At 35.9% G+C, this 14,155-nt stretch overlaps 2 protein-coding genes across 7 annotated transcripts in view; one reads left to right on the top strand and one right to left on the bottom strand.

The window, feature by feature from the left end:
• Positions 1-76, bottom strand: part of LOC137244705 (uncharacterized) — a 24,674-nt gene extending 24,598 nt beyond the window's left edge. Inside the window, exon 1 of the mRNA XM_067774117.1 lies at positions 58-76. The gene's annotated coding sequence lies outside the window, so the exon portion shown is untranslated. The remainder of the gene's footprint in view (positions 1-57) is intronic.
• LOC137244706 (uncharacterized) overlaps positions 1-14,155 on the top strand; it is a 15,242-nt gene extending 1,087 nt beyond the window's left edge. Inside the window, exons 1-9 of one of the 6 annotated variants that reach the window (XM_067774121.1) lie at positions 8,006-8,109; positions 8,737-9,003; positions 9,379-9,752; positions 9,911-10,102; positions 10,175-10,326; positions 11,160-11,259; positions 11,785-11,935; positions 12,010-12,228; positions 12,286-14,155. In XM_067774121.1, the coding sequence (XP_067630222.1) occupies positions 8,880-9,003; positions 9,379-9,752; positions 9,911-10,102; positions 10,175-10,326; positions 11,160-11,259; positions 11,785-11,935; positions 12,010-12,228; positions 12,286-12,407 (1,434 nt within the window). In that variant the 5' untranslated portion in view covers positions 8,006-8,109; positions 8,737-8,879 and the 3' untranslated portion in view covers positions 12,408-14,155. Of the gene's footprint in view, positions 1-8,005; positions 8,110-8,135; positions 8,630-8,736; positions 9,004-9,378; positions 9,753-9,910; positions 10,103-10,174; positions 10,327-11,159; positions 11,260-11,784; positions 11,936-12,009; positions 12,229-12,285 lie in introns of those variants that run through there. The other 5 variants (XM_067774120.1, XM_067774119.1, XM_067774122.1 and 2 more) reach the window with 5 other exon arrangements.

Raw genomic sequence — 14,155 nt, 5'->3', positions numbered from 1 at the left:
CAATCACAATATATATTAATATGAACTTTAAAAAATGTAGAAGGTAAGTTCACTTACCAGTCTAGTAGGACATTACAAATGAATATCGCAAAATGTACGCACTGACGTCTCTTATTATTTCTATCCTCTTTGAAAAAAGCCCACTAATTGAAGCTTTAGTTGTATGAGACGCGATGTTTTACAGAAGCTTGTGGCCATAGATGAATGGATTTGCAACTCTTTGTTTCGAGAGAGCGCTGTCAAAATCATTGTACAGGTTTACAAGTATGATATGTATGAGAGGGAAACAATTTCTTTCCCTTTCTAACACACGGCAGTTTGACACTTCGGTCAGTGTCAAACTAGCGTGGAACCCAATGGAACCTGCGTGGAACATGAGTTTTGACACTGAACGAAGTGTCAAAATTACCGGGGTTGCTTCGTCGAAAGCGACACAGGGAAGCAAAAAAGGGATCGGAATATCAGATATGGGTTGCTGTGATGGTAAATTTCTTTTAACGAATTTAGTAGGAAATTTTAAGTGCACCCATGTGGGTCCTTCAGAAAATTATAAAAAAGTCTTCAATTGGGGTATCTGAGGACGCGTAGTTATTTCAGTATTAAGAATACAAACACGGGAGTTAAGTTTTTCTACCCGTTCAAAAGTTCTCCGCGAAAAACAGTTTGAAACCGAGGTCGACTGCAATAACCCGTCCAAAAAAGCGGAAAGAAAAATGAATAGACGCGTTTTGTCCTGTTGTCAATAGTCCGAAGAGAAAAAGTATTCGAATTATTGGAAGCGAGGCAAAAACGCGTCTATTAATACCTCCCCCGACGGTTTTGGTCGTGTTTTAGCAATCGTCCCCGTAAAAAAGTATCACAATTTGTTAATTAAAATTGTCCAAAATATATGGTTATTAAAGAGAGATGTAATTAAGTGCTCGTTTGAAAGTAAATAAGTATATTTCTTTGTAATATAAGAAAAAAAATCTTAAGCAGTTTTCGATAGCAGCTACTAAACTTTGTTTGGTCCTAAGAAGTACAACAGTGCCAAATAGCATCCACAAAAAAAACGAACAAGAACAAGCATTTTATCAGGTGAGCGTGGCTGTGTATGTGCGTGCTGCTACATATCCTACTTGTAGACCTGTACAATGGTCAAAATGCACATTTTTTATAACATTTATCAATGATGCCACTCCAAACAAAAATGAATAGATCTGAAAATGGGGATTTTTGACATACATTTCGGCGATTATAGTTTCAATCATTTAATAAAATGATAGTCGTAAAATATTTATTTCCTTAAAGTTATTTTACAATAATACGACTATTTAGAGTTAAATATAAACAAATGTAAGTAAAATTTACATTTCGATTAAATTAATTAGTCAAATATTGTAACGCATTTAACTCGCAGTGAAAACCATATATTCTTTTGAAATTTCAGTAAATCGGACCTATGATATAATAGTTAACATTATTTAATGGATAGGGCTTATCCTACATGTCTGGCGTTCCAGGTTCTGTGATCAAAATGGACTGGTTGCATCGGGAGTTCATATTTACAAAACCTATTTTTAGTGATAACTTTTGAATGGGAAATAATTTTTACCCTCCACCTTCGAACTAATAATACTTACACTAAAACAAGTATTTTTATCCTTTTTCCCATAATTTTTGAACGCTATTCTACAGTTGTAGGTCAAACTAAAGTTTACCAAAATTGTTGGCACGTTTTTCGTTTTGGCTGGCACATTTTTTTTTCTGGCACCCGCTTCAGCTGGCGCGAGGGATTTATCTGTGATTGTTGCCAGCAACAACTAGAAGATAAATCCCTCGTGAGAGCGAAAATATGAGAGCGTAAGCAAAAGATTCGTATCAATCTAATCTATGCTTGTGGCTCTAAGCGGCAATTCGGTTCCCCTGTGGCTTTATGCGGCAGTTACCCACGGACGTGTGCCGTACGTAAGGACGTTTGTCGTACGAAGCACGTTTGACCGAACTCTCAAGCCCGTAAGAATCAATGTGTCCGTCTGTGTACATGTACATAACATATTTGTGTGTGTATTGTTTACAGATAAGCACTGTTGCCATTGACCATTTTGCATGTATGCTTATGGAAACACCAACTTTTTCCAATTTAATTTTTGATATTGTAAAAGGCCGGAATACATATTAAATTAGTATAAATAGATTAAATATTTATAATCAGCACTTTTACATAATTATTTCGAATTATTTCCACAATTTTTCAAACTTTAATTAGGCGTTTTTGCATAAAATTGCAAACGGTCAAAAATTAGCGCACAAAAGTTTACTATGCAACTCTGTCTAGTGAGAGAGCGATCAGCTGACACGTTCTTATGGAAAAAATCAAAATTGATTTGATTTCTACCATTGTTTACTATATAGTTTGGCAGCTTAAGTATAGGTTATGTTGCGAATAGAGTGGAAGGCAGTGGACTAGGCAGTCGAATGTCATATAATGAAGGAATGGTATTCGGAGATTTTTCAAAGTTAAAAAAAAAATGATAAAAGCTTTAATATAAATAAAACTATTGTTTTAATAACAACAAAAACGCCATATATATTCTGTATACATAAATTTGTAAGGAGTATATCACTTTAAAATTTGAATTAAATAATCTAAAGTTTTTTTTTGAAACTGAGTCGAGAACTGTGCGTGTGAATGTGCGAATTTTCAACCTATCAGCTGTTAGTTGCGCTACTTGGTAAAATTTACAATGATTTCTACGTTCCGGGCTACGTACGTACGGGCGTTGCACGTCGGTGAGTTTTCGTTTACATTGCACACTCATAACATAGGTCGTGTCAGCTGACACGTTTTTTCTACGAACGTTCGTGGGTAACTGCCGCATTACTGTATTTAAAAAAAAAAAAAGTTTTAGTTTCACCAATGACCACAGTACAGGTATACAAGTAGGATATGTAGCAGCACGCAGATACACAGCCACGCTCACCTGATAAAATGCTTGTTCTTGTTCGATTATTTTTGTGGATGCTATTTGGCACTGTTGTACTTCTTAGGTCCAAGAAAAGTGTAGTAGCTGCTAACGAAAACTGCGTAAAATTTGTATGGTAAAATTACAAAGAATACTTTATTACCAGGGACGATTGCTAAAACACGACCAAAACCGTCTGGGGGTATTAATAGACTCCTTTTTGCCTCGCGTCTTTTCATTTCTCTTTCCACCTTTTTGGACGGTTTATTGCAGTCGACCTCGGTTTCAAACTGTTTTTCGCGGATAACTTTTGAGCGGGTAGAAAAACTTAGCACCCGTGTTTGTATTCTTAATATTGGAATAACTACGCATCCTCAGATACCCCAATTCAAGACTTTTGTATAATTTTCTGTAGGACCCATATAGGTGTACTACATTTTCATACTAAATTCGTTCAAAAAAATTTACCATCGCAGCAACCCATTTCTGATATTCCGCTCCTTTTTTTTGTTTCCCTCCGTCGCTTTCCACGACAGCAACCCCGGTAATTTTGACAATTCGTTCAGTGCCAAACGCATGTTCCACAGAGGTTCCACTGGGTTCCACGCTAGTTTGACACTGACCGAAGTGTCAAACTGCAGTGTGTTAGAAAGAAAGGAATTGTTTCCTTCTCGAACATATCATACTTGTAAACCTGGTACTATGGTTTTCCCATGGTTCAATTATGTACAGGTTGGCTCATCTCATCAGCTGATTTTATTTATGTCATTGCATGGTCGAAGGGATTGTCAAAAGGAGATGGCAAACTCAAAATGAAACCAACACATTGGCAACATTTTACTTACACATACAAAAACTGCTAAGTTTTATGTTTCCATTCCATACCATTCGCACCAACACCAATACACAGATTTTGACGATTTGAACAGACATATTTTGTTGCTTTACAGATGAGCCAACCTGTATATAGTTGAACCATGGGTTTTCCCTACCATATTGCTAATCATACTATAAACAGCAGAACGACTATCGTTTTGTGCCCGATAGGTTCAAAGATAAATTTTACTGATAATCTGGGGGCCTACTCTGTATTGCGATGCGAAAGGCAGTGGGATTTGAAAATAAATTGCGATGCGAAATGTAATTGGAACTATCGCATCGCTAACAATGTCGCTTTTTTATTCGCTTATTTTTTGCTGGAGTATGCATCACTGACCCAGTGTTGCCACAGAACTTTTTCAGAAAAGAAGCTAAATGGACCCAAAAAAAAGCTAAAAATTTAACTTTTTCAGAAAAGAAGCTAAATGGGCAAAAAAAAGCAAAAAAAAATTTTAAGCGAAAAAAAGCTAAAAATTTAAGGCAACTTTTCAAGGATTTTATGCATTTTTCTTAAGAATCTTAGCATTTTAAACAATTTATGCATCTAGTAAAAAATTTAAATTAATTTTTACTCCAAATAAACTTTACAGATGCAATCTGTGTTTTAATCTTGTTTGGGCGTTGACATCAACTTGACATTAGCCGTGTTTTTACACGCGTATACGTTTACATTTGCCCTTAAAAAAACGCTTATCCTCGCTTAGATAATGCTTAGGAGACCCATCTAGCGGCAACTAGCTACATAACATGTTTTACCGAAAAGCGCAGACACAAACCTCTGGTGGCTGTTGTTGTTGTTGTAGCAATGCTCGCCCCACCTAATCATAGTGTACCTAGACAAGTGTGTCAACTAAGCGATAAACGTCAAAACTACAAACAGCCTCGCTCACCTGATGCAAATCTCAGGTCTAGAGCTGCATTCTTCGTACGTAAGAGTACTGCAAGCTGAGTTGCATTTAATAGTTTAATAAAACTTTGTAGTATTTACAGATGAAAAAGTTGCATATATTTCCGCGTGAATAAGAATACTAGAAGATTTGTAGCCTGCAACAACGCGGAAACATACGGAAAGCAAAATTTATTTAAATTAAAGTCAAAATATAAAGCGCCACACGTGTAACATGGAATATTTTCACTTCTAAGGCTGTTTACACAAATGCATAAGGGCAAAATTATATAAACGCTTGGGTCGCTTCAAAGCAATGATAACGTACGGTGTTTCATTGTTTTTCGTACGGCGTTGTCAAAGCGTAGGCACGCAACGAAGGCATTTATGTAAATTTTTCGATACTTCGCCCGACAGGGGAATTAATGAATGCAACACAACCAAAGCGTCTATGTAAATCCGCCTTAATTTTTGTAGCTGTGAAAGTCTCCTGCAAATAAAATGGTGCTGTAAATGCAAACAAATCAAACTCCTGTATGATACTACTTTATCTCCAGCTCACCGGGAAGTTAGTATAAAATTGATTGCAAGATTCCCCTCGTTTTGCAAGGATTTGTAGTTATCTCACTTAGCGCGCTACCTAGCGGAATTTTGTTTTCTGTAGGTTGTATTGTCACCAAGCCTCGAAATGTGTGCCAAGTTTCAAGTCTCTAGGTCACCGGGAAGTTAGTTGAAAATGGATTGAAAGATTCCCAAATCAAAACTATTTTTCTTAATATCTCGATCCATGCGCCATCTAGCCAAATTTTTTTGATCAAATATTGCATTGTCACCGGGTTGTGGCTCACGCCCAAGTTCCAAGTTTCTAGCTCACCGGGAAGTTACCTAAAAATCGATCGCAAAATTCCCTGCGTTTCTTCAGGGACTTTCGTTTATCTCGATTCGTCTGCCACCTGGCGGCATTCTGTTTTCCACGAATTGTAGTGCCATCGACTCGCAAACTATGTGCTAAGTTTCAAGTCTCTGGATCACCGAGAAGTTAGTTAAAATTCGAAATTTCCATTTTAAAATAAATTTTCTGTATATCTCGTCCCGTGCGCCACCTGTCGGATTTTTTTCACTTGCATTGTAACTTCCCCAGATCTGAACTATTCTCTAAGTATCAAGTGTCTAGCTCAACGGGAAGTTACCGAAAAAACTTTTCCATGGGTCAAAAATTCGTAAGGAAATGAGGGGACAAACATGAAAGCGACTTAATATAAAGGTAATAGAAGACCCGGCAGACGTTGTCCTGCCCTAAATTTGGCCAATCTGCATACATTTTAATAACCTTTTTCCGTCTGTCTCTGCCCTCCCTCCCTCTTAACTTTTTCCTAATCCTTTTATTCACTCCTCCCTCCGCCTTTTTCGCTTCATCTATCTCCATCTTCGTCTCACTCTATCTCTTTCTCAATCTCCTTCTCCTCCTCTCTTTTCTCTTCTCTCAATTTCTTCTCATTCTTCTGCATCCCTTATTGCGTGTCCCAGAAGGTGGTATGTATTTTATTCCAGTCCCAGTCCCACTCCGAGTCTCAGTCCCAGTCCTAGTCCTAATCCCAGTCCCAGTCCGTCTCTGGATAATATATTACTCTGTACTAAAGCACTCATCAACAGCTTTCATTTGATATCCATATTGTATAAACACTAACTAGGCATCCACTGGCCCACGTTTTGGCCTATATCTCGAGACCCTAGTCACCCAGGGGTAGGAAAATTACCCTCTGCTAAAGCACTCATCCACAGCTTTCATTTGATATCCATATTCTATAAACACATTCTAGGGGTACCCGGATCCACGTTTTGGCCTATATCTCGAGACCCTAGTCACCCAGTCACCTATCCTATATTTCAAGTTAGATCAAACTACAAACGGGGTGCAAAACAAATTCAAAATCGGTTTAGTAGTTTAGGAGTCCATTGGCCTCAATTGTGTGACACGTGTTTCTTATATATTAAGATAATATAAAAACCCACGAAATACACAAGCCAGTTTGTATTTCGATAGGGTTTTTTGACATTAGGCCGTTTTTTCTTTATTTTTTCTGACAAATGAAAATTTTGTTTTTAGTTTCAAAATTTTGTGCATAAAAACACAACTAAATTCAAAGTGAAAATTGTGTGTGCAAATGAGTTTTCGATAAGTGTACATTTTTCAGTTTTTCATAGTTAAGGAATTGACCTCCAGATTCTTGTGTTACACAAATATAGTAAACTTGGGTACAGAAATTCAAATTAAAGTTTTTCACAATAATTAGAAAAACTACGTTTTCTCTGCTTTTTACACTTAAAGGAGTAACCCTCCGTAATAAATTAAACTTTTAATGAAAATGAATAACTCTGAACTGAACACTTTTCGCCATTATCTAAAATTAAAATGCTGTGGAACAGGAGCAACACTTTTGTGACTACATAAACCCTGTTTCAATCTTTTACGTCTCTGCACAGAACCCTATTTGACCGTTTTCAACCGAAACAACAATGGCAACCCAGATTTTCCCGTTATGCTCACTTAAGCGAGTGCCTGTCAGAAAGAATTCAACACACTTGTACTTGTACACTATGGCTCTTGCGCATTGTAAAGGTCTACAAGTAGGATATGTAGCAGCACGCACATACACAGCCACGCTCACCTGATAAAATGCTTGTTCTTGTTCGTTTTTTTGTGGATGCTATTTGGCACTGTTGTACTTCTTAGGTCCAAACAAAAGTGTAGTAGCTGCTAACGAAAACTGCGTAAAATTTTTGTCGTAAAATTACAAAGAAATATCGCGTCTTTTCATTGCTCTTTCCACATTTTTGGACGGGTAATTGCAGTCGACCTCGGTTTCAAACTGTTTTTCGCGGAGAACTTTTGAACGGGTAGAAAAACTTAGCACCCGTGTTTGTATTTTTAATACTGGAATAACTACGCGTCCTCAGATACCCCAATTCAAGACTTTTGTATAATTTTCTGTAGGACCCATATAGGTGCGCTACATTTTCATACTAAATTCGTTCAAAAAAGTTTACCGTCACAGCAACCCATATCTGATATTCCGGTCCTTTTTTTGTTTCCCTGCGTCGCTTTCCACGACAGCAACCCCGGTAATTTTGACACTTCGTTCAGTGTCAAACGCAGGTTCCACTGAGTTCCACAATAGTTTGACACTGACCGAATTGTCAAACGGCAGTGTGTTAGAAAGTGAAAGGAATTGTTTCCTTCTCATACATATCATACTTGTAAACCTGTACTATGCTCTTGCGTTCATTTGAATCACTTTTCTTTTGTGTCCGCCATTTTGACAAATAAAGCGAAAAAAACTATATTTTCTCTTTTCTTTATTCGTCAGCTCCTTTTCTTTCTACGGCGTTCTAAGCATTGTAAATTTTTATAGTAAACAATGGTTCTAAGGTTGTGCGCGCTTGACAGCGTTACAAAATGCGACTGAAATTTGATAAATGTCAAACGCGTGCATCATCACAATTTTTCTTTTCTCTGAAGTTTTTTGTGCGAAAAAACTGAAGTTTAATTAATCAAAAATCGTAGTGTCCAAATTGACGTTTTGTAGATTTTTGTATACAAATACTTGTCAAAAGCCACTGGAGCTTGAAAACTACTTGCACTGCGATAAACGCAAGCCGGAGTAATTTGATGCATCCAAGCAACTCTTGACTAGCGACCCCAAAGGCGACTATGTTAAAAATTTCACTTGATAATAAAAATATTGTATTCTAAAGAAAAAAGCACTTGAATAGTCATAAATCAAACATATAGCAGACGTTTATTGTTGGCACATTTCATTTTTGACTCTCAAATTGAATACATATTTCAATTTTTATTTGATTAAATAAAAGAAAAACATTCATTAATTTGTTGATCAAATTCTAAACTTTTCCTGTCGTAAGTGTGGCTGAGATTTGTTTTACATGCAAATGCAAAATGGAATTACAAACCTTCGTTAATTAAACCAATAGTAAACGTTTGAACATTTTTCATTTAATTTCCAGATTTATATATTGACCTGATGCTGCTTTATTTAAAAAGGCATTACGTATAGACTGACTCCATCAATGATTCTGCGGCATATATTTTGCTCTTATAATTGAAGGAATTACATACACCTTAAGGAAAACAGCAGTTATAAAGTAAAATGCTTTCCCCGGATACACTGCATCACGAAGAAGTCAATATGGCGCTGGACCGGCAAGTACGCCAGGATATACAGGATATGGCGCAGGAGGCGCAAATACAGGCTCAAATTATCGCACACGAAGGTAAATAGATTTATCTTTGTTTTAAAAATATCAGCACTTCTTGTTATTGTCTTCACAACTTCATTTAGTTTGTATTTTATAAGTGAAATTGGCGACACAGCTTGAGGAGGAATGTCAGACAGTTGCCACTTTGACATCATACATGTCAAATTATGGGAATTGACATAAATGTCATTTGCATGTAAAGCCAAAGTTAGCTATTTGCACGCTTTAAAGTTTAATAAACAGTTGCAGTTAAGAGTCCAAATTGTATAGCCGAAATGAAGTAAGCACTTTGATGAAGTTGAGGAGGCAGCACATGGCTAACCAATTGAAAAACCAAAACTAGTAAAACATTTCTACAAACCAAATTAACTTGTATCATCTATTTTGTAGCGCGCGATCGCTTTCAATCCACTTCGAGCGTTGAAGAGGACGTTCAGGAGGACATTGAACATGACGGCGTCACTGTACTGGGCGTCGTTGAAACAGAAGACGAAGAGGATGGTCATCATGAAACTATAGTAGAAGAGGATTTAACCGAACATGAATTGTCCGATATGCATGATGTGAAGGACTTCAAAGATATGTTAATGGAGTCAAATGATGGTCATTCGGAAAATTCATCGATGCGTAAGCGACGTGGCAATCTACCAAAACAATCTGTAAAAATCTTAAAGCGTTGGTTGTACGAGCATCGCTACAATGCATATCCGAGTGATGCCGAAAAATTTACGCTCTCACAGGAAGCTAATTTAACAGTGCTACAGGTGAGGTGCAAGAAAAAAATAAACGTCTGAACATACTTAATTTACTTAGTATAATTATTACGTATACAAATGTACCTTTCATCTAAAAAGTCGTATCTATTTTACTTTCGTTTATATTACTTTTGTTTCGTGTTTTTATAAAATAAACTTCTTTCTAGGTTTGTAATTGGTTCATAAATGCACGCCGGCGCATATTACCTGAAATGATACGTCGAGAGGGCAATGATCCTTTGCATTTTACTATTTCAAGGCGAGGCAAAAAACTTAACTCGTCATTAAATTCAACAAATAGTCATAACGCATCCGGTAATATACCAAATCCAATTACTGGTAGTCCAGCTTCGGAAGTGGTAAATTATATTTGTTTAATATTCAGTACAAATAGTTTCTTTAACAAACATTTTTCTTTCATCGCAATATAGATAGTTGGCGCTACTGAAGAGGTTGATGGCGAAGAGGTACATGATGGCGTAGCGAATGTGCTTACAGCTTTAGGACATTTTGTACAAACGCCTAGCGGTCATATGGTCAAAGTTGAGCCGGATATAGAATATGATGATAGCGTTATTTATAGGTAAGCGCGTATATGGTATATCGCAAATAATTTTGCACATAAGGCTCGTGAGCTATACTTAGCTTTTTGGTTTTATTTTTAAATACGATTTTTTAATGCATTCCTCCATCAATCCTTATCCTCCTGTCATCCTCATCCCTATGTGCCGCCAACCCAATTGATGTTGTCAATTTGAACGTGCATGTTTTTCACTCTCGCATCAATCAATCCAATGTGTGTGTGTGTGTAAGTAGATGGCAACAAGCAATTGCCACCAACCCACAGGGCTTTCAAAATTTACATCCACAAATTCAAGCAAAGATTTTGGCAAAAATTCAAGCAGCTAAACAAAGACAAGCAGCCGCTGCTGCACAAATGCCACAACAGCTTCCATATAATACGTGTATCACCGGTGTCATACAAAATACGAATAGTGCTACTGCCGCCGCCGCTATTGTGGGTATCCCACCTTCACCGCCATCAACAAGCAACTCTGCCGCTGCAGCTGCTGCTGCACAATATCCAAGCAATACGAGATATTTCTATTCTCAAACACTCAATCAAATTTTTCATATCCAGAATAGTTTGCCGCAAACGAAGAATTTACATTTCAATACGTTGAGGTAGAGCTGGGCAGTAGGGCCTTACCACTCGATGTCATGTTTGTTTAAATGATTCATTTTTAAATTTTTATTTTTGTATGTTTGATTTGCGGTTTAGTATTTATTTGAATTGAATGTTGCAATTGATATTTTCACTGTTTTTTTTTTTTGCTATTTTACTTTCTTATTTATGTGCGTAGCATAGTTTTCTTAGTCGTTGGTTTGTAAGTACAACATGTTTGTATTTTTCAGATCTGAAGAGGATAGCGTTAACGAGTACGACTCATGTGAACCGCAAAGTGAGGAGGAGGGCAAATTTGAAAGCTCGGACGCATGGCAAAGCGTTATGAAGTAAGTTAAATCAATAAATAAAAAAATTAACTACACTTTTTGTTATGGATAATTTAAGTGTTATGGAAATAGTTTTGTGGTTTAAATAGACCAATTGTAATTGAAAAGGTGTAGTTAGTTTTAATATTTTTTTTAAATATTTTTCGCTCTTTTATACTTCTTTAATTTTTTTTGTATTTTTTCCTAAATAACAAATTTTAATACGTTTCCTGGTGTACAACTTCTATATGTTTATCCATTGCCTGCATATTTTTGTTGTTGAAATTTTCAACTTCAAAATCGTCACCACCACTACCAACAACTACTACTATTATCACTACCGCAATTATATGCTAACCGAAATCCAACACACTACACATAATTACCGTAAACAAATCTGTAAAATCTTACCACCACTGTGTGCGTCAAACTTGTATTCCCCATCTACACTACTTCGATTGTTGTGTCACATTCGGTTAAAATTTCGATTGTTCCTTACACCAATTCCCTTACTATGTCCTGCCTATTGAACGTTTCTTTTTACGGGACTGTTTTCAGTACCGAGGAAGTAACGACCTCTAGTCCCACAGCTACGAATAATACTTATTGGACGACGGCATCACATCCGCATACAACAACAACAGCACAGTCACATACGGTAGTCGGCGGTTCAGGAACGACCACAGCGGGTTCAATTGGTAAGTTTATGCTAAGTGCATTATATATGTAAGAATATAAGTTTAAAATACGTTTTTAATTAATTTCTCAATAGGGAACAACGTGATATCTGGCTCAAATGCGGCGAATACGTTAGTTACACCCGTCGAATTGACTTCTGAAACAGGTGTCGCAGTTGGTGCTGAAGCTACGGTTGTGACATCTGGTGCGGCTAATGCTATTGTCAATAAAAATAATAGTGGATGCACAACCAGTAATAATACAATCACGTCAAGCGTGCAAATTATACATCCTGGCAGTCATTTAGTGAAAGGTTTGTTTGGTCATAAATGTATATACATATTTCTTATTTGAATGTTTTTCTATGCAGGTGTAATACGCGACGATAAAGATAAATTTAAATGTCTGTACCTGTTGGTAGAGACGGCAGTAGCCGTGCGTCAACGTGAGAAGGAGCAAGAGGATGAAGATGTTCATGTGTTGGGAAATTAATAATAAAAAAAAAAAAGATAAAATTCCGATATGCATAACACTAAATAAATGCATACGAGTATATAACACACACATACTATGCATATTGAGCTATAACCGCCAAAAAGATTTAAGTGACAATTAGAAAATTTCACAGTAGACAAATTTATTATTTTGAAAAAATATAAAACATGTGTACAACTTTCCGTTTCCGAATTGCTTTAGCCATATATGCTGTCGACCCTTATTTTAAATTATTTTTATTAAAAATAAAATTTCGAAAATTTCAAAAATTTGTCCCTTAAGCCTTTTTGCCGGTCATGACTCGAAGTATAAAGTGTTAACAATAGTATAAGACATTTGTTAACAGTTTTAAACTTGTACAGAAAAAAATAAACAAAATTTTCTACCTGCATCATTGAAGATATTTTTGAAATTGATACAATTCATGTAACATATGCTAATATGAGGAGTTCCAAACCAAAACGCAATAAGTGACTCATAACAAGTTTCTAGATTAATGAGAAAAAGTACGCTGTCTTAAATGGGGGTATATTTTCAAATGATACTTATTATAGCAGTTATAGCCTTTTAGTCCGAAAAAAATCATTACTTGCGTTTTGGTTTGGAATTTATTGGATTTTGTGCCTTTGGGTGTGAATAGTGTTGGCTTTTTATAGAGCAGGTTTGGTACCACCATTTCGGCGACCCTGAAAAAATTTGTTGGACCATGCGTACCATTTTTGCCATATTAGTGCTCCAATAAGAAGGACATGATCCAGCTCTAGTGTTGCTTGTGAGTAGTCCACATAGTAATTTTTAGGATTTCTTAGTATGTTCTTGCTACGTATGAGGATCAGTTATGGGGTACTGGTATACCCCTTGAGGAGTACTCTGTAACTTATCTTCATTCATATCAATAAAACAAAATTTTCAACTCAAAAATGTAAAAATTCTATGAAACTGTTGCGTTTTGCTATGAAAATTATTTTTTAGAATATTTCTGAATGGCTTAGTTTTCTGTTTTTTACTTCACATAAAGATTACTACATAGGTTTTCGAAAGTGAAGTTAAAACTCCATCCAAATCTCCAAAAATGTTGCACTTATAGCGTTTTGGTTTGGAACTCCTCATATGTACTATTTATATTTAAAGCAATTATTAAATAATTTCTGCATTGGTCATTTATGATTTCAAGTTATGTTCAACACACATCTTTTTTTAAACAGATATAAAAAATGCCACTGCTCATACATTTTTAAAATGCATTTTGTTAAATGAGCCGTTTATTTTGAAAGTGGCATAAGTCATTTCCAACTCATGGTCTTAAATGCATTGTTATTTTTGAACGAAAGCATATATAGATGGTTCTACAATTATAAAATAATAATAAGAATTGCATCTTTTGGATATTGGACTCTAACAAACTGGAGGCGAGGGAGATACAAACAAACTTTCAAAATAAACGGCTCAAATGTTTGAAAATGAATTCTATTAAAATGCGTATTATAAAATGTTGAAAATATTTTTAAATGCTTTATTTTTTGATCAAAGCTTCGTGGTTTTTTTTTTATATAGCAGAGTGGATAAAAAATATGACGCGGGAAATTACGACTAGTAGAACTCGGAACTATTTAAATTTTGAAAATAGTTCAATGATTGCAATTTCATAGTTTAAAGTTAAGTTTTTTTTTTACTTAGTTACTGTGTTACACACTTAAACAATACAATAAAGATAAATTTAGTGCAAACTCCTGCCAGTTCGAAAA

This window comes from Eurosta solidaginis, chromosome 3 (genome assembly GCF_040869045.1).
Source record: "Eurosta solidaginis isolate ZX-2024a chromosome 3, ASM4086904v1, whole genome shotgun sequence".
NCBI classification, from domain to species: domain Eukaryota; kingdom Metazoa; phylum Arthropoda; class Insecta; order Diptera; family Tephritidae; genus Eurosta; species Eurosta solidaginis.
This window is presented reverse-complemented; position numbering and strand designations above follow the sequence as displayed.